This window comes from Erigeron canadensis, chromosome 3 (assembly GCF_010389155.1).
Source record: "Erigeron canadensis isolate Cc75 chromosome 3, C_canadensis_v1, whole genome shotgun sequence".
In the NCBI taxonomy this organism is placed as follows: Eukaryota; Viridiplantae; Streptophyta; class Magnoliopsida; order Asterales; family Asteraceae; genus Erigeron; species Erigeron canadensis.
Window position 1 is genome coordinate 31,099,530 of NC_057763.1, and position 22,560 is coordinate 31,122,089.

Here is a 22,560-nt window from a genome sequence, read left to right on the forward strand (position 1 = left end):
GACAGGGGGCTGTTCAAAAGATCCAAATGGATTGCGAGAAAATGCAACTTATTCATGTGGAGAGTTTCCTTGGATAGGTTACCAACTTTGACAGCTTTGAAAAATAGAAATTGTAACTTTGGAAGTCTTGATTACGAGCTGTGTCACGATGGGGAAGAAACACTGGAACATTTACTTTGTTCTTGTGAGGTGGCGATGGAAATATGGCACAAGATAAGTATATGGTGTAAAGTTGCACAAATATACTTATTTTCAATCAGGGACATTTTTGAGGTGAACAATTTCATGGGTTTGGGGAGGAAAACAACCAAAATCTTCAAAGGTATCGTGTTTGTTACGTGTTGGTGCTTGTGGAAGGCGAGAAACGAAAAGATATTTCAAGAGATAGAGGTTAAAGTCGAGAAGATTATTCATGAAATAAAGACGATAAGCTGCTTGTGGTTTAAGAATAGATCGACCTTGTATTGTATTAGTTGGAACGATTGGTTATCCTTCAATGTACAATTGTAATTAGTTACATGTATATGTTGGTCACTCCATAATTTTGTGAGTTGGCGATGTCGTGAATAAAATTTACTTTTCAAAAAAAAAGTGCATAACTATATATCTATATAAGTGACACTCCGGTAAGAACACTCTTAAAATAAGAATGGTAACAACATTAAAAAATGTCATTTTGAAGCATTAAAAGTCCATAAAACTAACATAGTGCATAACTAATTATCATTGTTTAAGTGTTTAAAACACATTGATCCGTTAAAATCTAAGAAATCACGTTTTTTGCTGGATGCATCATTTTGATGAATATGCATCAAAGATGGATGCACAAAACAAAAAAAATATGATTTTCTGGATTTTGACAGATCAATGTGTTGTTAAACACTTAAATAATGATAATTAGTTATAAATTATGTTTGTTTTATAGACTTTTAATGAAACAAAATGTAGTTTTTAAGTGTTCTCACCGTGTTCTTATTTTAAGGTTGTTCTTATTTGATTGTCCATATATACCCAAGTACATAACTATATATATTTTATTTATTGTTTTTATTTATTTTGGAATGCTAAATTTCGGCTCAGCTGCATGCCTCTTCATATACCCAACTCCAATTCCAGAGAAAAATCTATTATTTTAAAACCCTTGTCTCCATTCTTAGGACATTTTGCTCACACAAGGATTTGAACCCAAGACCTCTTCGTCTCAGACTGTACCATATAACGATCCATATATTATTATATTATATTACTACCTTTAACAATTTTTTGGTGAAACATAATAGATTGAATATAGCAAATAAGATATCATACATTGAGATTTCCTTACTTTTAAGAATAATAATAATTAAAAGATTATAAAATCATATTTTTATTCTTTTATAAAATGCTTATATCAAATAAGATAAGTATTATAAGAAAATATGAAGATATCACATAGGATAAATATCACGTGACAAATTTATAACATAGTTTTGGATTTGAAGAGTGCTTTAAAAGGCTCGGTTAACTATTCTTTTAATATATATATATATATATATATATAATACGTATACGTATATTACTCCCAAATAATCTTCAATACGCATCTGTCATAGATTTTTTTTTAAAAGATGCATTTGTCATAGATTAATCGTTATACTTAAACTTAAAGAGATCAAGTGAGCCCACTGTTAATGATTTATAGTTTTAAAAACAATATTTTTTTGACAACAATAAAATATAAAGATAAAGATATATATAATATAGATTAAATAACACGGAACAATGTAAATTATAACAATCACGATAATTGATCCATATTGCATTATATAAAGATTAATAAGTACAAACATACTCGAATATGAGAAGGAAAATATAATTTCTTTGTTGATCATAAAAATTGAAAGAAAAAAAACCCAACAATTTAATAGGTCACATTACACTTTGAACAAAGTCAATTGGATGTTAATTTTCAAGTAACAAAACCCAAAAAAAAAATTAAAAAAAAAAAATTGCATGGGGTTTTCCTTTTTTAAGTTGATGGCCAAAGGCCAAGGCAAAAAAGACTTTGGTATGTTTGCTTGCTGCTTTAGATGTCGTTGGTGAAGGATTTAAGTAGGAAACTTAATGAGAAATGCTAAATGCACAAACCAATTACAAACAAATATGTACAAACTCATGTGCAAAATTAAATGAACCAATTAAATGCAAAATCATTTTTTTTTATTCTCTCTCTTTATGTTATTGGTCACTCATGAATTTGTATAAATGTGTTTGTAATTAGTTTGTCATTGTATCATTGCTCTTAAAGAGAATTAAATCTAAGAAAAAACAGTTTTGATTAAACTTTGTATTAAACTTTGTGGATTTTATATATTTTTACCTTAAATGTGAGTAATTTTGAAGTTTTGTTTTGACTTGGTTTTCCAAAGTGTCGATTCTAGATTCTTTGTCAATATTGGAATAGGTCAAGTCTCGCCTTCTTATATGTCGTAGCCTAGACGGTCATAGTCGTCGCCCAAACGTGACTTTATACACCACATCACATATATATAATAACCATTATCCTTTCATAAGCAAGATTAATTACAACACCATATGGTTATTTAAAGAAAACAGGTATAGTTGATTGTTGCTAGTCATGAACGAACAGATATTGTTTTTTTTTTTATTATTATTTTGTTTTTACAAGACGAAACATTATAATTACAAGAAGAAAATTCAACATTTTGATTTTTGAGTATATTTAAAATGCAGTTTTTTACCAATTTTTTCAAAAATTTTAGATTGTATTCTCTTTTTTTTTTTTTCGTGAAAATCTACCTCATCATCCATCATTCAATAGATCTACCACAATATATTAGAAAAATGTAATAAGGCATAGAATCGCCGTTGCCAAAACAATTCTTATAAGCTATGTGTTAGTTAACTATTGTAATGTAGACGTGGAAAAAAAACATTTGACATGATCTATTGTGTAAGTAATGGGTTAAAAATAAAAAGAAAATCTTAATGGGTTACCAGTATATCTTCTCGTATTGACCTCTCTTATTTTAAAAAATTAATATTTTTTTATACTTAAAATACCTTTATTTTTTAATCCTAATTCTCTTATACACCTAATTTATACTTTTATACTATTTAATAAATAAAACAACCATCTCTTTAAAAATTATGAAGTAGTTATCTAAAATACCATTAATGATTAAATTACAATATCATTCATTTATTCAAAATATATCTATAATTAATTAACCTTTTACGTCAAATTACCTTTACATCAATTATACACCACTCGACGTCGCCTCTACCACCAACAGTCGCCCCCACTATAACACCGTTGCCGTCACAACCACCCCTGCCACCGCCACATTATGCGGGTGTCGTGCTAGTACAATTAAAACAAATTAGGAATCCAACTTAAGTAGTTAATTTATGAATCTTGAAATTTGATTTGAATCTAAAAATTAACTTGCCAAATTCTTTTAACTTTGAAGAGATCTTAGTCCAACTAAATCAAAATAACAATGAGTCAATGATATCTTAATCCAATTAAATCAAAATAACAATGAGTCAAACGATAATGTATAATACATGTGTTTAATATATATTCCATATTAAAAAAGTTAATTTTTAGTGATTATTACTCCTTATATACATCAATAAGTTACATTACTCATCACGATTATTGCTTATCCACATGAGGGGTCATCCAACTAGTAATTTTGGATTAATTTTAAAACTTAGCTCACAAATAATAATAATAATAACTAGTAAATTGTGGTCCCGACTTGCGGGGCTTCGGTTATCATGTTAAAACAGTTATTTATTTTAATGTATTTTGCTAAACCTTCAACGGTTTAATGAAAAAGTATTAATCATTTATAGGTTTGTTTTAAATATATATATATGCTTTATTTTGAACGTTGTGAGGTTTTAAATATTGTGATTATGCTTTATTACTTTTGTTACTGATGATATGTCACTTTATAGGTTTTAGTATATTAGTTAAAAAAGGAAAAAAGTGTAAAATATAGCGAATAGTCATACATATTGGTATATGATATGACCACGAAAAAGTTGCAACATGTTGGTTGGAAACCTCAAAAGAAAAACTGTGTAAAAAACCAATAATAAACTTGTAGTTCAAAATTTCAAAATGGGTGCGATTGGTAAAATCTGAATAGTGTACAGAACGTGGACACTAAAAAGTAGCAATATATAAGTTGAAAACCCCAAAAGAAAAAAATATTAAAAAACCCAATAATTAACTTATAGTTGAAAATCCAAACAATATGCGATATGACAAAATCTAAATATTAGATGAATGTATACCTTGGACGAATAGTAACTCACCACATCAGCAAGTTACTATTCATCATTTGATCAAAATATAGAGTATCTATATTATATTATAAAACAGATTTTCAACATTGAATTTTCAATATTGATTTTAAATACATCCCTAAAATGTCTTTCCTATCTATTCTATATTTACCTAAAATAACTATAATACTTTTTATCTCTTCTCAAATCTCAATCAATCATTTTTTTTTCTCTCATCCATAAATCATTTATTTCACCAATTCATTCAAAATGTTTTATCTCAAAAACTGTACATCGATAAATTATAAAAATTATATGTGTGTTCTTAAAACTTCATACTCTTTCATTAGAGATGTCATTCGATATACTTTCTAACGAATTTTTAAATCCGAGGCAAAACCTGTACGGCTAAAACATTTGACTATCATACTCTATGACATATCAACTCCTATGACTTATCACACTATATCACCACCTATCACACTTTATGACTTAACTATCACCTCATCATCTCACCAACGCAACGGGCAAATACTTACTCTAGTATAATATAATAGACGTTTACACGATGCATAGGAACAAGTTTTACCTCAAAGTCATAATAATAACAACCGATCTAAACAAATGCAGAATTTTAAAATATTTATCCCCTATTTTTCCAAAATTAAATATTATCCTCTATTATATTTGATGCACACTCTTATCAAAAAAATCACATGCCACACAAAACTACTTTCAAAACAAATGTCTCGCAATTCACTCGCAAGAACAAGATAACGAAGAACATTTATTTATTTATACATTTACTTCTTCCCATTTCTCATCTCCAGAAATAATAAATAAAATAAAAACATCACCACATCCAATAGTCCTGGGAAAATGATAATAAAAAAACAAAATAAAACAGAAAAATAAAAAATCACCAATTTATACTTCACAAAAAATGGGAAAATTGGTAACTTTTTGTTCAAAAACTTAAAATTTTCAAGTAAAAAAACTTCTAAAAAATGAAATAAATAAAAATTTAAACACCCCAAACCCCCCAAATCCTGCTACCGATAAAATTTACAACTTTTCTAACTGAACCTTTTTCTGACGTCACCATTTTATCTTGACCCACGTCATCTTCATCCTCACCGGAGCTTTCCTCGACTGGCGGCGGCGCGTGAGAAATACTATCAACAACTTGCGGCGGCGGCGGCTGAGGAGAAACTTTATTCTTTTTCCTATGTTTCTTGTTTTTCTTGTTATGAATTAATCCATCTTCATAAGCATCGATGATTTCATGAATCAATTGTCTGTTTTTTGAACAATCCCAACGAACCCAGTAACTTGTGTAGCAAGAAAAACAGTTGCAGTTAAACTGCGGCGCGTGGTATCCACCGCCTTCACAGCCGCCAAATTGGTTGGTGGGTTTGGTGGATATGGAGCTTGAGATGAGGTAAGCTAAGACTTCTTGGTCTGCCAGTGAAAGGGCGGCGGCGAGTGTGGCTATTGCTGGTGGTAGTATAGATAAGTGGTTTATGGTGGTCGTGGGTGGCGCCGACGTCGGCGGCGGTGATGGGTGGATTTTGTGTTTGTTGTGGTTGTAAAGCTTTCTCATTTGCGGAAATGTGGTGGATTTTTTTTTTATAAAAAAATTGTGGTGGAATGAAAAGGGTTAGTGAAGTATATATATGTGTGTAAAGGTTGAATAATTGAAACTTTGCAAGGGTAATAATGGAATAAGAAATTGTTTGTCATGTCATATATTCTAGTAGTTTTTTAGTACTACAGTTATTTAGTGAAGTCTCTACGTGTGTGAAATGAAAGGATAATGATATACATTAAAATAAAATTAAAGTAAATGTTACGACTTACAAGTATATATTATTAGATATATGAGTTTAGTTGATTTATTATTTTTTAAAATAATATGTATCTCATATTTGTAACTAACAATTTGAGTTGTGTGTTAAAATTTGACTAGATAGATATATTTTGGATAGTCACAGAACTTTAGAAATAATTGCTATTTTGATTAAGTCTCGTATAGCTTCCTATAAGTTTGTTATTTATTTTGTGATTTTGCTTGGTATTGTCTATTGTGAACTTAATTACCTCTTTCCAATTTTGTGAAGTATTGTGCTTTTAAAAAAAATGACTATATGTATGAGAAGTTTTTTTCTCCAAATTATTCATGAATATTAACTAAGATATACATGATTCACTGAGTTAAGAGCATTCACAACGGATTCGTCCCTGTTCGTCCATGTCTCGTTCTTGACCGAGGGACGAGCGCACACGGTTAGGTGTGGCTCGTCCCGGTGCTCGTTCTCGGCTGTTCGTTCCCCCAGAAACGAACGCTCCGGAAGTTTTTTTTTTTTTTGGCCAACGACTAGTTTTTTCAAAATTTTTAAAAATGTTACACTATCAGTCCCTAAAACGGCCATTTCCGAATTTTATACCTATTTTCAATTTTGGTCCCTCTTTATCACTTATATATAGAACTCTTTACATCTATAGTTTTTATAAACAAAAAACACACTTTTATAAACATAAAACACAATTTCATATATCTAAAATCATCATGTCTTTTTCACTTCCGTCAAGTGCTAACACATACACACGACAAGAGTTATTTGGGATTGACTCCGACGATGAAGAACTTATCACTATAATGGGTGATTTTACCGTTTTGCTCGAAAATGGGGACTCTTCAACCCCTCTCACTCGTGTTTATATCCCAAGAGATCGACTTGGTGCAAGGAATCAGTTGATGAATGATTACTTTGTCGAAAACTCAAAGTACCCGCCACACTTCTTTAGGCGGCGTTTTCGCATGCGAAAAGAGCTATTCATGCGTATAGCTAACGATATCGCTGCTTTCTCCCCAGTTGGTGACGAACCCGTGCCTCCTCATTTTGTTGATGCACGTAGAGACTTCACTAAATAATTGTAGTACGTCAGCTAGCATATGGCATGCGAAAAGAGCTATTCATGCGTACAGCGTGTAGATGCACAGGGTAACCTCGGTTTTTCTACAATTCAAAAGTGTACATCTGCGATACGTCAGCTAGCATATGGCAACGTGGCCGATTCACTTGATGAGTATCTACAAATGGGTGAACAAACTTCCAGAGACGCGCTTGATGCTTTTTGTATGTGTGTGTTTGACCTTTACAGGGAAAAGTACTTATGAAGACCAACAACAGATAATATACAATGTATCTACCAGAAACACGCAGAACTCCATGGTTTTCCAGGGATGCTTGGGAGCATCGACTGTATGCATTGGCCCTGGAAAAGGTGTCCAAAAGCATGGCAAGGTCAGTTCACTCGAGGTGATAAAGGGGTACCAACCATCATGCTTGAAGCGGTAGCATCGTACGATTTATGGATTTGGCATGCATTTTTTGGAACGACAGGTTCGAACAATGACATAAACGTACTCAATCAATCACATTTGTTTAGGGAAATCGTTAAGGATACGACTCCGGATACTTCATTTACAGTTAACGGAACCGAGTATAAGAAGGGGTATTATCTAGCCGATGGTATTTATCCTGAGTGGGCGACATTTGTCAAGGCTTTTTCATGCCCACAAGACCCGTGGAGGAAAAAATTCAAGAAGTATCAAGAAAGTGCGCGAAAAGATGTGGAACGAGCATTTGGAGTTCTCCAAGGTCGTTGGGCAATCCTTACACACCCCTCAAGGTCGTTCAGTGTCAACAAGATTCTTCGAACCATGTATGCTTGTGTCATATTGCATAACATGATCGTTGAGCGGGTCATGCAATAACCTCATATGATCTAGAAATCCTAGCTGAGCCCCCCCCCCCCCCCCCCCCCCGTGTACCTGTTCGTACCTTCTGAGAGAGGATGGCGGTCCACGCACGGACCAATAAGGAGCTTCGAGACTGAGGGGTTCACCACGGTCTTCGTCATGATCTTATCGAGCATATTTGGTGTCTCCCGTGATCCGTTGTTTGTCTTAATATTAATAAATTATGAAACCATGTTGTTGTTTTTAATTAGTTGTGTGTTTTTTATTTAATGAAATTCTGAACTAGTATTGTATTGTATGAGTTTTTATTTAATGAAATTTTTAAGTGTGTTTTTATTAAATTATTGAAGTTGTATAAGTTAGAGGGTTAAAAGTGTATAATTAAATAGATGGTAGAATATTGGGTTGAAAATATAAAGTTAAAAAAATGATGGGTCCTAGACTAGTCCCTGGGTTGTGGGTGTTTTGGGGGATTAGTCCTTGGTTAGTCCTTGGGCTGATGTGGTGCTGACAGGGACTAGTCCTTAGAGGATGAGTGCCTACGACTGTGAATGCTCTAAGATGAATGTCCACTACACATTCGTTTTCTTCGTCCCTTTCACTCGTCCACACTCTAAGGCCGAGGCAACACCATAAGGTGAGACTCGTTCCTGCCTCATCGGCTCGTCTTTGTTTGTTTCGTCCCTCCACATGTGAGCTAGATAATTGAAGTGTGTGTGAGATGTTTAAAGGCTAGTGATATAAATGGTGTGTTCTAAACTAATCCTTTCATTGTGAATGTTTTAAGGGATTAGTCTTGGCGCAGAGTAACACAGGTACCAATCATTTTGAAGGACGATCATAACGAAGCCTCTTATCCATTTATTGGTTTAGACATTTTCCAACACATCTCTAAATATTTACTCATGGATTTTTAGGTATAAATTGTAGTTTCAGGTATTGTATACTGGCTTTGAGCTTTAGCTCAATAATTGAAATTTCATCTCCTTGCAAACTTTGGGAAAGATTTAGGAATTAAGTCCCTTCATGAGGACTTGAATTGAGTATACCCAAGTTCAAGTTTGAGGGGGCAAGGTTTACCCCTATTAATTGTCATGCTTTTTGACGGATTAATAGGAGGTTTCTCCAATCGAATATTTGAAATAGAAATTTTTACTTTGAATCGCGACATGAAGTATCCAAACCTTTATAAAAAAAATGGTTATTGTGTACTCGGTCAATGTATGGAGGTTTTAAAGTTGAATTGAAGCAGGGTCACATCTCACATATTTATGTCTTTTGTGTTCAAACAAAATTTCTATAAAAAAGAACAAGTCAAGAGTTGCATCTGCAATCTTGAAGTAAAATATTCCACGTATTGATTGAGAGTTTTGAATTTGATTATTGTCAGTTATTTTGTACATACTACGTATTAAAGCATCAACTTATCTTTTAAAATACCACTCTTTTTTATTCATTAAGTTAAACATTTTATCTAATAAACTTATAATGCCTTTAATGAAATAATTTACGACATATATATCTCAATTCTTAAAAAAATACTACCTCCTTTAACATCAATTACTTTTACATTCATCATTGTTACTGCCCCGCCACCCGTCACCGCCGTTCGTCGCTGCCACCACCACCACCATTGCCGCCACATTGCGCGGGGATATAACTCGCTTAATCCAGTTTCTTATAAGAGTAGCTAGTTTTGAACTTGACTTATCGTCACCTTCCAATATTTCTCATTTATTTAGTTAGATGATCAAACTATATTGTTCGCTTGTTTGTTCGTCAACGTTCGTCTAGTTGTTTGCCAATGTTCATACATATATATTTGTTTGTTTATGTACCGTATACACATTAACTATTATGATAAACTTGTATAATTAAAGAATATGCTAAAAATGAATAAGAACAATATATATGCTTTGAACAAAAAAACATGAACACAATTTTTTCATATTCATTTGGATTATTTACGCCCCTAACCATTACTAAAAAAACTTATAGACGAAATAAAATCAGTGGCGAAGCCACTTGATGGTTAGAGAGGGCCAAAGCCCATCTTGGTGCTTGATATCAATAATTTATTACCTAGAAGTTTAGTGAAATTCTAGTAAATCAGAAGATTTGGCCTATCCTGTTTTATACAGTAAGATTTAAAATTAAAAGCCTCGTCCCATTTAGCATACTATTATTAGGGTACTTTTAATAATCTCTATCTTTTTTAATTAGAGATCGCAACGTTTGAAATGTCAAAGGCATACAGTTTTCCTAAGAAATCGAATAGTTAGCACCATATATGTTATATTTATAATCTATCTTTCATAAATAGTTTATGTTATCACAATTTATTATACTGTTTTTGTTTACCTTTGATATTGTTTATGCTCTGACTAGAATTGTGCCTGTTCAATATAATATTCAAACGCGTATTAAAATAATGTTAAATAATGATACGCACCTAAATGATTTTGATGATTTAAAAAGCATCCTACGCATACTAAATTTTCAAAAAATTGCTTTGAAAATTTATTTTGGCCCATCCAAAGTATTAATTCTGGCTCCGCCACTGAATAAAATTATGATCAAAGTTGTTTGTTGATGAAGATTAGGCGAACAAAGGCGTTATACGAAACCTCTAGTGTAAAAAAAACCATGTTTTATTTATTTTATTAAAATTGTGAAGACATTGACGTTAAGTAAATAAATCTACTTGAATTTCAGAATATAATAAGCTAGCAAAGTAAATATATGTAAGTTTATATTGTAAACTATTTGAATGGAAAACTATTTATACTTTTACAAGTTCATAATGGATACCAAAGACCAAGTAGCTAGCAAACTTATTCAAATTTAAGAAAAGAAGTTCATAACTTACTAAATGTAATTATTTGGTAATTTTGGTAGATTGATAGATCATATGAGAATGAGACAATGCTCAAAGGTGTCAACATCTATGGGTTTTCGGTATTGGGTTTGCCAAAATCATCTATGGGCTAGCATTAATTTGATATGTCTATAAGATCTATTGGACTAGTAAGTAGTAAATATTTTTGTGGGCCATAACCCATCTTAGATACCTGGCCGATGTGCAATTCCTAAGTCATCAATCAAACACTTTCCATGAGAATAAAAGTCATTCCTTAATTTTGGTACCCATAAATCAAACTCACCATAAGTCTCTTGCATATACGAGATTAGCATATACATACTCAATGTTTACGAGATAAGTAAACGAGGTCAGGGCAACAAGGGATGTACCATGTACGTACGTAAAAGAAGAGTAATGGCCGGCCGGGTAGTTGGGAAAAGTCGACATCACACATATAAGCTAATGAACATGTCTTATGTTTGTATATACAATTTGCTTCACACAAAGGGCATCTCCAATTATTATTGGAATCGAACAAAGCTTATTTATTGAGAAAAAATTATTGAAGAAATTTAAATTAAATAAGAGCTGAGGATCGAATAGTTTATCTCAAGGAGATCGATGTCGACAATGCTCACACGAAAAAATTATGACTTATATATATATAGGAGCGCGCAAATGCTGTAATATTTAATGAACATGTGACGTTTCTTATAATAACAAAACTGAATAATTCACTTATATATATTAAGATTAAGAAGATAACTCGAAGCTAACAGCTAGCATACAATCTCTTAATTTGTACATTATACATACGATATAAATAAAACAAGATATATGTATGTTATTATTATACATATATATAAAATAAAATATATAACACACCAATCAACCATATTTTAAATTTAATGGACGTACCTCGCTCTCCTTTGGTTTAATTAATTTATATATGATTAATCCCAATTGATCGATCGATCTATGATAATAGTTTAGAAAGAACGGTTTTAAACAAATGCTCCGAGATTATACGGTTGGTTTTCTCTGAAGGATGGAAAGAATCCCAAAAAACGTATTTGTTGGCGTCAGAGCATGTGAATGGATTATATTGATCACACATATATCCCATCTCAAATAGTCCTGTTGAGCAACATGCCACAGCTGCAGTTTCGAACCCTGTACGTACAAAAAAAACTTATTAGACACACCATATTTTTCTCTATCCTTGTGTCCAGTGACAGAGCTAAGATTTGACATTAAGGCGGCCAGTTAACTGATTGGAAGGAGCCGATTAAACAAAATATTAAGAGTATTGATTTAATTTTTAGGCTGAAAACTTAGATAGAAATTTGTGTTACTCATTTGCGATCGATTACAGTTTTGTGTTTGTTTGATGATGTAAAATTTGTAAATGGTAATATGGTATAATGGAACTACATATATAAATTGATGCATATAGGTAGGAAGATAGTTACTATTACCGTGCATACGTTTTACTGCAAAAGGCTTACTCAATTTAATGAACATATATACTAAAAAAAGGTGTCATAATGTAGAAGAGACTTGCCACCAATACTATTGATTGCACCTCCATTGGATTTAAAATCGTAATATTTGGTATCACATGTATGAATGTTTGTCAAGTATATATTTATTTTAAAAATATTATTTACACTGTCTTAAATTATAGATCACATGCACCAACGAGGTAGCAATGTTCTACCCATCTATTCATGTACGTATCATACCACAGAGGCATGTACACATATATACCATATCCAAGTAGCGCATTTCTATGCTACACACCTCCTTTGCATAGTCCATATAACCTCCTTTGCATAGTCCATATAATTATAAAAAAAATTAAACAATATTCTAAAATAAAATTAAAAAAAACTCTTTAAAAGAAAGAGTTGCAATTTATAAGATATATAATAATTAAGTTTATTATGGTAAGTATTATATTGTTTACTTAACTTCAATTAGTTTTATCTAGACTAACACGGTACCCGTGCTATGCGGCGGTGGTCATGACGGTGACGGTGTGATGGTTGGACGACTGTTGGTGGTGGAGGGACGGTGAGTTTGTATATAATTGATGTAAAAGGTTAATGGACATATTTTAAATGATAAATGACTGGCAGTGTAATTTAATCATTGATGTTAAGAGTATAGTGTATATGAAAGTATTTTACATATTTTCAACATTACCAAAAATTAAAAAAGGCTATTCTTTTTATAATATAGTATAGATAAGGATATAAGTAGAAATTTGTTCACTCACACATTACAAGTAACTGACTAAGACCGATGAGTCAGTGATGGAGCCAGAAATTACAGTCTGTGATCGCCGAATAGTTTTCATGATACAAATAAGCGTAAAATTTATACTATAAAATTGAATTATATCAGTCTAAGGTTACCAATTACCTTTAAACTAAATAAATACATAAAAATAGTTCTAAAAATATAGAGTTTTATAGATATTAAGGGGTTGTCATGATCACCCGTGACCACCACATAGCTCCGCTACTGCGATGAGCTCTACACAATTGACAGTTTGACACTAACTTTTTATTTGACTCCATCACTTGTTTTTTGTTACGGTTTAGCAACAAGTGGTTTTCTTTGTCCGTACGTGTATAAAAATATGTATGTGTATGTGCGTATCTAATAAAGTGACAAAGCAACAATGACCCCCATCATTTGTGTTGTTGATTTTTATATGTGTATTTGTATACAATCTTTGCTACTAGCATCTTGTTAGTGACTTATAATTAATATAATTTTTCTGCTAATCAAAAACAAAAGGAAAAAAGAAAATGTATCATTGTTGATAGTAAGTGTTGATAATTAGTAAGTGAGTTGACACAATTAAAGGAAGTGACGAGCTCACTAGTGAGGAAGAACTAAAATCGACTTTATAGTTTAAATAGTTCGCAATAATGTGTTTATATTATTTTTATTTCGCCACCCACCCGTTTAACATAAAACATAACCCCTTTTAAATGATTTACAACTAATTAAGTGGATTAACTATACCTTTAAGAAGAAAAAAAACTATACCTTAAAACAAACTATATATATGCTTTTGTAATTAATTAAGATAATACGAGTAATTAATTAGCACGAGTAATAATTAAGAAGAGTAGAGAAGCAAACATTACCATAGGCAGAAGGTTTTCGAACAATATTCTGAAAAATGGCATACGGGTTAGAGAACACGATCTTGCTCCCCGAAAGCTCCCCATTCAACCGCTTTACAAGACCTCCCAACTTGCCATTAAACGACAACGCCACCTTATTATAATCTTCGTTACAAGTATCTCCATTCCCAGCTATAAAACTCGTGGTTCGTTCCAATGGCAAACAACCCATTGGAGGAAGACCACCAAGGGAAATTTTTCGGGCACCAAGGCTATAAAGTTCCTTAATAAGTGACCCGGCAATGTTGCCAAGAAAATCTTGATATTGGTTAATGTTGTATTGGGATCTTCTGTCCGAAAGTGTGTAGTAGTTCTCAAGGAAGTCATTGGTGCCCATGCTTATTAGATAGACTGCTTCTGATAGAACAGTGTTGGCTTTTTGCTCTCCCAAATAACTTCTTAGTTTCTTTTGGTATTCCTTGTAGTACTCCACCTCTTTCCATAGAGGTATTACTGACTGCATTCAAATTATTATCATTAATGTTAATATTGTAATATGATAATTTTTTTGTATAAATGATATAAATTATATGTAGAAAATGATTGATATACTTAAATAATAGGCTTAAAAATATGTATAAAAATATAAGATTGATATGTGTCATCATTAAAGGTGTAAATTTAAAAAATGAATGAGTGATATCCATGTTATTTATAGAATGCATTAGAAAGTTCATTATATAGGTTTTAATGTTATGTTACCAAGTTTTATATATATTGAAGTAATTTATGTAGTAATAACCAATTATTACATTATGCAATAAAATATTGTCTATGCTCATGAAAGTCTTGTCTTGGTTAAATTAATACAGTATAAAAGTAAATATTGGTTTTATAACATAAACAATTAATTAGACTGATAGAGTATTTTATGAGTAGAACTCACCAAAAGTAGGAGGGAACCAATACACTTTTAAATATTTTACTTAGTTTGTATAGAAATGCATTAACTATTTATAGTTTTTAACCTTGAACAAAATTATGGATGACCTTTTCTCTTTACCAGTATATTATTTCCTTTTAGAAGTAGTACGTACTGCTTTAAATTAATCAATAATCAAAGGGGTTTGTTTGATTCACATGGATTACCTTTTAACTATTTTTAGTTAAGATAAGATAGTATTTCAGCACTTTGTTAATATAAAGGACATTAACTTTTTGATACTTTTTTCACATGTTCACCCCCTTTTTAATCAAATAATTAAAGTTGGTCAGGTGTATCTACTTATTCATGCAATTATCTTCACTTTTTAATTAATTAATTAACTATTTTGTCATCCTATAAATAAGTCTGAATTAAACAATTAAATCACCATAAATAACTTTAAAGTAACGTTTCTTTGATGAGAAGCATTAACTTTTCTTTTTAATAAAATTTACTAGAGATGAATGCTTGATTTTATTCCAAAATAATTCAAAGGTACATACTTGCATGTGGCTTCATTCAAACATATTTAATAGGGCTACAATATTACTACATTTTGTTACATTATAATTTATGTTTGTCCAAACTCCAATATATGAATATATAGCAAGTTATGGTATTTACTTTATGATCATAAATTACTTTTTGTTATGTCATTCCTCGAGTTAAAAGACTTCAAACAGGACCAACTTATTTAATATGACACGTTACATTTTCATAAACATATCTTAGATGTTATGCATTAGAGATGATCGAGTATTAATGGAAATTAATTACTTACAAGTACATCAGAAGTAGCATTGTCGTAACCGGTACCAGCGGAGGCAAAACACACCCCGGTAGCAAAATCTGACATGTTGTATGAGGTATCAAAGTAAGCAGGAACAAACGGGCGCAACCCAAATGACTCAGAAATAAAGTCAGTTGGAACGCGCCCATTTGAAAATCTCCCGGTGGCTTTTCCACCAAAGAAGTCACGACCATAAGGCCGATGATTGCTCTTTAAAACCGTTTGTAAATGGTTGTTGTTTCCGGCATCGACAGACGAGTCACCGAACACGATCACTGCCGGAACCTTGGCTGATCTCATTGTGTAGATTTGCATGAAGATCATAGCGAAAACAATGAAAAAACCCATTTTTTTTAGGAGAAAATGTTTAGAGAAGAGTGAGTGTGGAAATGTGAATATAAATAAGAAAGAAAGGGGATTGGCGTTGGAGAGTAAGGAGTTTGTTGGAAATATTAAATGACCAAATGATATTAATTGCACTTTTGAGATAGTAATTATTAGCCAATGGGATTTTATTTTTATTTTTATGTATCAAAGTGGCAAATATAATTGTCTCACTCACATACAAATAAAGATTTGGTTGTTATAATAAAGTAGTTTAGTGTGTAACTTTAAGTTATGTGGTGTACTTGTATCAAGTTGGTGAAATAACATTAAGATAAAAAGCAAAATAGCATAAGTGTACTATATAATATGTATGTATCAGTTTGCTAAGGTGGGTTTAGTTGGTGTGGCACACGGGTGTGGTCGAGGATGATGACTACGTGAGGTGCATTGAGGCATGTGAACTTCTCAAACAGGTTAATCCTTTTAGTGTGAGACAGGATAAAATATGTTTTTTTATACCAGATTGTACCCGTGCAGTACGACAAAATCGAATGCGTCATGGACGATTCCGTCATCAATATGGTGGTGTTGTAAACGGAGGACGGTGGTGGTGGTAACGCAGATTGTTAGACTGGATCTGAAAAAAAATCACTCTTTTTCATATAATTAAAAACATAATAAATGATTCACTAAATAGGCAAAATAATAAAACTTAAGAATTTATTTTAAATATAAATAATTAAAAGTAAGGAACAGAAAGTAAATAGACAAATATTAAGCAATTATATGTTATATTCATTTATTATCATTATTAAAGTGTTTAACAACACATTGATTCATCAAAATCGAAAAAATCACGTTTTTTGTTAGATGCAATCCAAGATGGATGCACAAAACAAAAGACATGATTTTCTCGATTTTGACAGACTAATGTGTTGTTAAACACTTAAATAATGATAATTAGTTATAACTATGTTAGTTTTATGGACTTATAATACATCAAAATGTAACTTTTAAGTATTCTCATTATGTTTTTATTTTAAAACTGTTTTTATTTAATTGTCCATATATATATAATATACAACACGAACTTGATACAAAAACTTAATGAAGTTTAGACTAACAAATAATTAAAATGTATTGCAATTACATCTTTATGTAAAATTACAAAACACAAAAAATACACTTAATAATTATGAAAACTTAAAAGGAGAAATTTCTAATTTCTCCTTTTTATAGATGGAGAAATCTACATATGTATATTGACATCAAATTGATTGGCGACTTCTCATTGGCGGCTTACTTATACAATTAATGGTCATAAACTGTATTTTTCATTTTGGCTAAAAGAAAAGTGTTAGATGCAGACTTACACATTCTTGTTTTCTATCCTAAAATGGATAAAGTAGATCACATGACTGTCTGCAGTCATGTGACCATTTGACACTTAGTTGTTTAAAATCTATTTCCCCTTGCAATACATCTCAAACAATCATTAGTCTGTATTAAAATTTACACTATTTACTTAAATTTAGACAATGATATAAGCTTGTACTTAAGGGGAAAATGAGCCACCACGAAGCCCTTCATGAATCATTGTGAGTGTACTAATGTTTCAAATGACTTATCACATGTCACCTAACTGTGCGGTAATAAAGACATAAGCACACATTCGAAAGACATCACTAGATCTTATTTGAGCTGAAATGTTATATACTTACATATATATGTCGAAATCGAGTGTACTCAAAACTTGTTCTCTAGCTAGTGGGGTACCTTTGTCGTCCTTGGAGTCTTTACATTTATGCCTCGCCGAAAAATGAGTTGTCCTTGCTATTTATGGTTATTAATTCCACGAGAAACCGATCAAATCAAATGCTACATTTTGATATAGCTAGTACAAAAAATTCTATGTTGCGGTACTTTGTAACCAAGCTTTTCGAAAAACATCCCGTCTATATGAATAGTTACCATATTAAGTTAATATAATGCTTCATTGCTTTGTAGTGTATTAATTTTATGTCATTGTTTCATGACGGATACATCTTTTAAGTAGAATCTGGAAAGGAAACTTGGATTTATTTTTCACTAATAATCCATTGCATATATATATGATTTCTTCCAGAGTAAATAAACAAGCTATCAATATATATATATATATCTTGTGGACGGGATTAATTGTTTAACATCATGTGTGATTTTGACATGAATAGCGAAATGTAAACTTCCAACTTATGCCTTTGAACATGCATGTTTGATTCATTAATTCAATCTATAGTTGAAACATGATGTATGTATATATACATTTTCTCATTAATTCTTCATACAATCTATTGATTTTGATATGGGCCGGTCATCTATTCATCTTAATCCCTGTTATACTCATCTTTGGGCTAATTATAGTTTTTCTTTTGATGTATATAAGTGAAGTGACGGTGATGTCGACATACATTCAATTCTAGCTCTATTACTCTAAAATGGCCAATAGATCATATATAATTAAGGGGTTTATCGTTTCATAAAGCAATAATTATTGCTTACGATTGTATAAAAGTAACTTCCAATGCTATCTTTCACTGGGCTTTGGCTCATAATACTGTTATCAACAGTGTATGAGAGAGATTGAGATATAGATAACTTTACCTCTACCAAAGGTAGAGAGGCTGCTTCCAGGTTCTACCAAAGGTAACCTTCAGCCTTACTAGGCATGAGGATCGAACTTTTGACCTCTGTTTTTAGAGGGCTTTAACCACTTGATCCAACCCAATCGGTTTTAAAAATATAATGTAACTCTTCTATGAGTTTTGTACTTCGACGGTGTATGAAGAGGTTGAGATGTAAACAATCTTATCTGACACTAAATAAATATATCAGTTTACCTAAGTGATCGAGACACCTTTCATCAACATATATGTGTTCGTGTTGCAAAGTCTAGGTGCTTTGTAATTCTGCCACTATAGTTTTGATAATGATAATTTAGAGGTGAATAGTGAAGTCTAGGTGTTTTAATAATTTAATTATCCCTATAAATATGAAATATAAACTCTGATAAAATATTACAAGATTAAAGGCTTATATAAACTTAAGAATGATTGAAATTAGAGTGGGAAGCAATTGAAAGCTTGTATTCCAACTAAATTGGAGGCTGGTATTAGATGTTGGAAGGGCGGTCGTTCCAGATATTATTAAAAGCCATTGTGTAAATTCTTTCCTTGTCTACCACTCCCCACTTCATAAATGGAAAAGTCACATTGTCAATGCCAACATAATTAGATGCCATTTTCCCAACAACTTCTTGTGTTTTACATTCTAAATTTGTTAATCATATCTTTTAAATCTACCCCTAATATATTCAGACACGTATAAAAGTATACTATATGATGACAGTTTCAATTGGTTTAAAATGATAATATATATATATATATATATATATATATATATATATATTTTTTTTTTTTTTAAACGGTAAAATTTGGGCTTAACGACATGCCTCTTCATATACCCAACTTCAATTCCAGAGGAAACCCATAATGGGAAAACCTCTATCTCCATTTCTAGAAGCATTTTGCTTACACCAGGATTTGAACTCAAGACCTCTTAGTCTCAGACTCCACCATATAACAATCCATCTATTGATGATTGGTTTAAAATGATAATATAAGAAAGAGGGGAACACAACATATATATCATAACATGGATTATCAAAACTATTAGTTTGATTTATTATTCTAAAAGCTATTTAAGTTCTTAAAAATAATAATATAGTTGTCTTCCAATTTTAGAAAATGATTTTTAAAATTAATGATATGGATTCGTTACAAAATATTTACCTTTTAGATACAAGTGTCTTCGGTTAGAAAAAAAAATGTTCTTTCCATAATCATCTATTTTTGTAACTGTAATTAAATAATCTCAAGTACAGTGTGGCTATATATATATATATATATATATATGAGAAATGATATATCTACAATATATTTTAGCCATCTACAACATAAATACATATTTTACTGCACATTGTACAATTGTATAAAGCATGCATTGTTGTAGATAACTAAAATTTGTTGTAGATATATCACTCCCCCATATATATACACCCAAAACGGTACAATGAAACTCGTTAAAGAAAATTTACCTCTTTAACTTTGATCTAATTTAGTGTAAATAGCATATGAAATTATCCCATATATTTATCCGTATTGTTAGTTATGAACCCACTTGACAATTATCTTAGCTGGCTCGAACCTTAACAACATAGGGTTAAAATAATGATCACATAGATATCTTCGTTAGGCTGCATACATCAAAGACAAAAACTTGTCCTTACTAGATCGCTAAATACTGAAAACCTCTCTGAATTATTTATAACTTAACAAGAGGTGGGTGTGGTAACCAACGTGATGACGGTCCAGGCATGAAGTAAGTACTTGGATATATTTGTTTGTTGTACTTGAAACTTTCATGGTACGTGGTCCTTTAGAGACAAAAAACATCAAACAAAGCGAGGGTATTAGACAACCATAAAAATATTTACAAATATGACAAGTCTAGTATAAAGGATTTTGGTTGAGATATTATAACATGGAAAAGAACCGTCTCAATGAATAAATTCCAAAACTTTTTTTGGCTCCAAGACTGTACATACGTGTTTTGAATATGTCCATGAAACTGTTACTTGAACTCGAATTTACAATATCAATGTAAGACTTATTCAAGTCACCGAACCTTTTCTAGAGTATAATATTAGAATTTAACGAGAACGATATATAGTGAAATGCATATATAGGGCGCTGGTTTTTATGATGATCGCATGTCCCAAGATCTAAGATACCACCACTTTTATGGATTTCTATCTTCTTAGATATATAACATGGAAATTGTTAATCGTACCACAAGTATTGATATATTTACCACAAGCATGCATTACTGGCTTGTACAGTATGTTTTAATAGTTGTACAATGTGATAAAATTATCAAAAGTTATGATACGAATATCACTTCCTATATAACATAAGTTAAAGGCTTGATATTTGATATAAGAAAAAATTTCATTACATACCCTTGGGGCATGTCATATTATCAAGTTTTGCCTCTCTCGTTTTTTTCTTTTTTTAATTATTAGGTACCCTTATGGTGATTTTTCGAATCATTAGATACTCCTTACCTTAACGGACGTTTGTGATACCTTGTTAATCTCCTCACATGCATACCATGTGAGGGTATTTTTGTCCATTCCCACTAAGAAAAACTACTCCATGATTTAAAAAAGTTGTTACAAAATACCCTTTAGCTTAATAGGTTGTGAGTTCGATATTAGATCTTCGTAATATATTTAGAGCTCGAACTTAATAATAGTTTGGCTCATTTACACTTTTAAATAAAAGAAGAATGCAGATTTTGTCACTTAGGCAAAAATTTTATACTAACTTTAATAGAAATATCGTCTCACGGTTACTCATTCTCCTTGTAAATTACCACTAATCTGACTCCCAATCGGAGTAGCACGTTTGAATTTCATTTAGGAAAAGGTTCACACAGAGCTTCAAAATATCCCATTTAGACTGTATAAAATCAAAAGACTCAATTTAGGCTTCCTTTTTGTGGGCTTAGGATACAACTTCACAACTTGTCATGTTATTTTAAAATTGTTTCATGCAAAATGATCAAACACAAAAAAACGTATACGTGTATTTAATACCATTAGTTTTTTTTTTCTTTTTCATTTAAAAGCTACTTGAAAGGATTCAACGCGTCATGCACAACAACGTTAAGATGTCACGAACTATGAATATAATTTTTAAACTATTAGTTTTGCTATACGAAAAAAAAGTAGCAGCGTAACTTGTTGTTCGCTTACTTTCTATTTATGTGTAACTATGAAAACTGAAAGAGTAAAAAGGTTTGTTTCATAACAGAAGAGTGAAGCTGACAAGATTTGATTGGATAAAAAGAACACTTTAGTACACTTAAGACAAAAATAACTCAATTAAGCCAACCAAGCCGGCACGGTAGAGCCCAAGTTTCGGATTGTTATATATATATATAATATAATGACTTACTATTTCAATTTAATGAAAATTAATTAATTCTTAAAAAAAATAATAATGAATTCAGTCTCTGTTTTGGACATTTTTGTGAGCTTTGTGGCAATATTTGAAGTCTTAATAAGATAGTTTTTATTTGGGCCTAAGCCCAAAGCCTATATCGTAGAATCAATCCCAAATAATTCATGTTTTCGTAATGCAATTGCAAGTTCACCACAAAGTTGAAAGTCAATCTATCTGGAATCATCTCTCTTGTACCTACGTGCCTACGTCACCATTTACGTATTCATACATACATACCATCTTAGTTGCTTCCCCTTCTTCAAGATATATATACATA

The 22,560-nt window shown here is 31.4% G+C and overlaps 2 protein-coding genes and 1 pseudogene across 2 annotated transcripts; 1 reads left to right on the plus strand and 2 right to left on the minus strand.

Annotated features, from left to right (window-relative positions):
* Nucleotides 1-5,076: 5,076 nt before the first annotated feature.
* Nucleotides 5,077-5,940, minus strand: LOC122593717. The gene has a single exon (XM_043766165.1). The coding sequence runs from the start codon at nt 5,903-5,905 to the stop codon at nt 5,327-5,329; it is 579 nt and encodes a 192-aa protein (XP_043622100.1). The 5' UTR covers nt 5,906-5,940; the 3' UTR covers nt 5,077-5,326.
* Nucleotides 5,941-7,258: 1,318 nt separating this feature from the next.
* LOC122591898 lies at nt 7,259-8,083 on the plus strand (annotated as a pseudogene).
* A 3,555-nt stretch (nt 8,084-11,638) lies between these two features.
* Nucleotides 11,639-16,227, minus strand: LOC122592294 (GDSL esterase/lipase At2g42990). The gene is made up of 3 exons (XM_043764488.1): nt 15,841-16,227; nt 14,096-14,591; nt 11,639-12,104 (listed from the first exon to the last, which is right to left on the minus strand). Exons 1-3 carry the CDS (start codon nt 16,195-16,197, stop codon nt 11,908-11,910), a joined length of 1,050 nt encoding a protein of 349 aa, XP_043620423.1. The 5' UTR covers nt 16,198-16,227; the 3' UTR covers nt 11,639-11,907.
* Nucleotides 16,228-22,560: the final 6,333 nt, after the last annotated feature.

Bases quoted from the DNA above. Each gene is read 5' to 3' on its own strand.
- LOC122593717 (XM_043766165.1), bottom strand. From the start codon at position 5,905: ATGAGAAAGCTTTACAACCACAACAAACACAAAATCCACCCATCACCG.
- LOC122592294 (XM_043764488.1), bottom strand. From the start codon at position 16,197: ATGGGTTTTTTCATTGTTTTCGCTATGATCTTCATGCAAATCTACACA. The intron at 14,592-15,840 runs GTAAGTAATTAA...ATTTGAATGCAG, and splicing joins ATGCTACTTCTGATGTACTT to TCAGTAATACCTCTATGGAA. The intron at 12,105-14,095 runs GTAATGTTTGCT...TTGTACGTACAG, and splicing joins TCGAAAACCTTCTGCCTATG to GGTTCGAAACTGCAGCTGTG.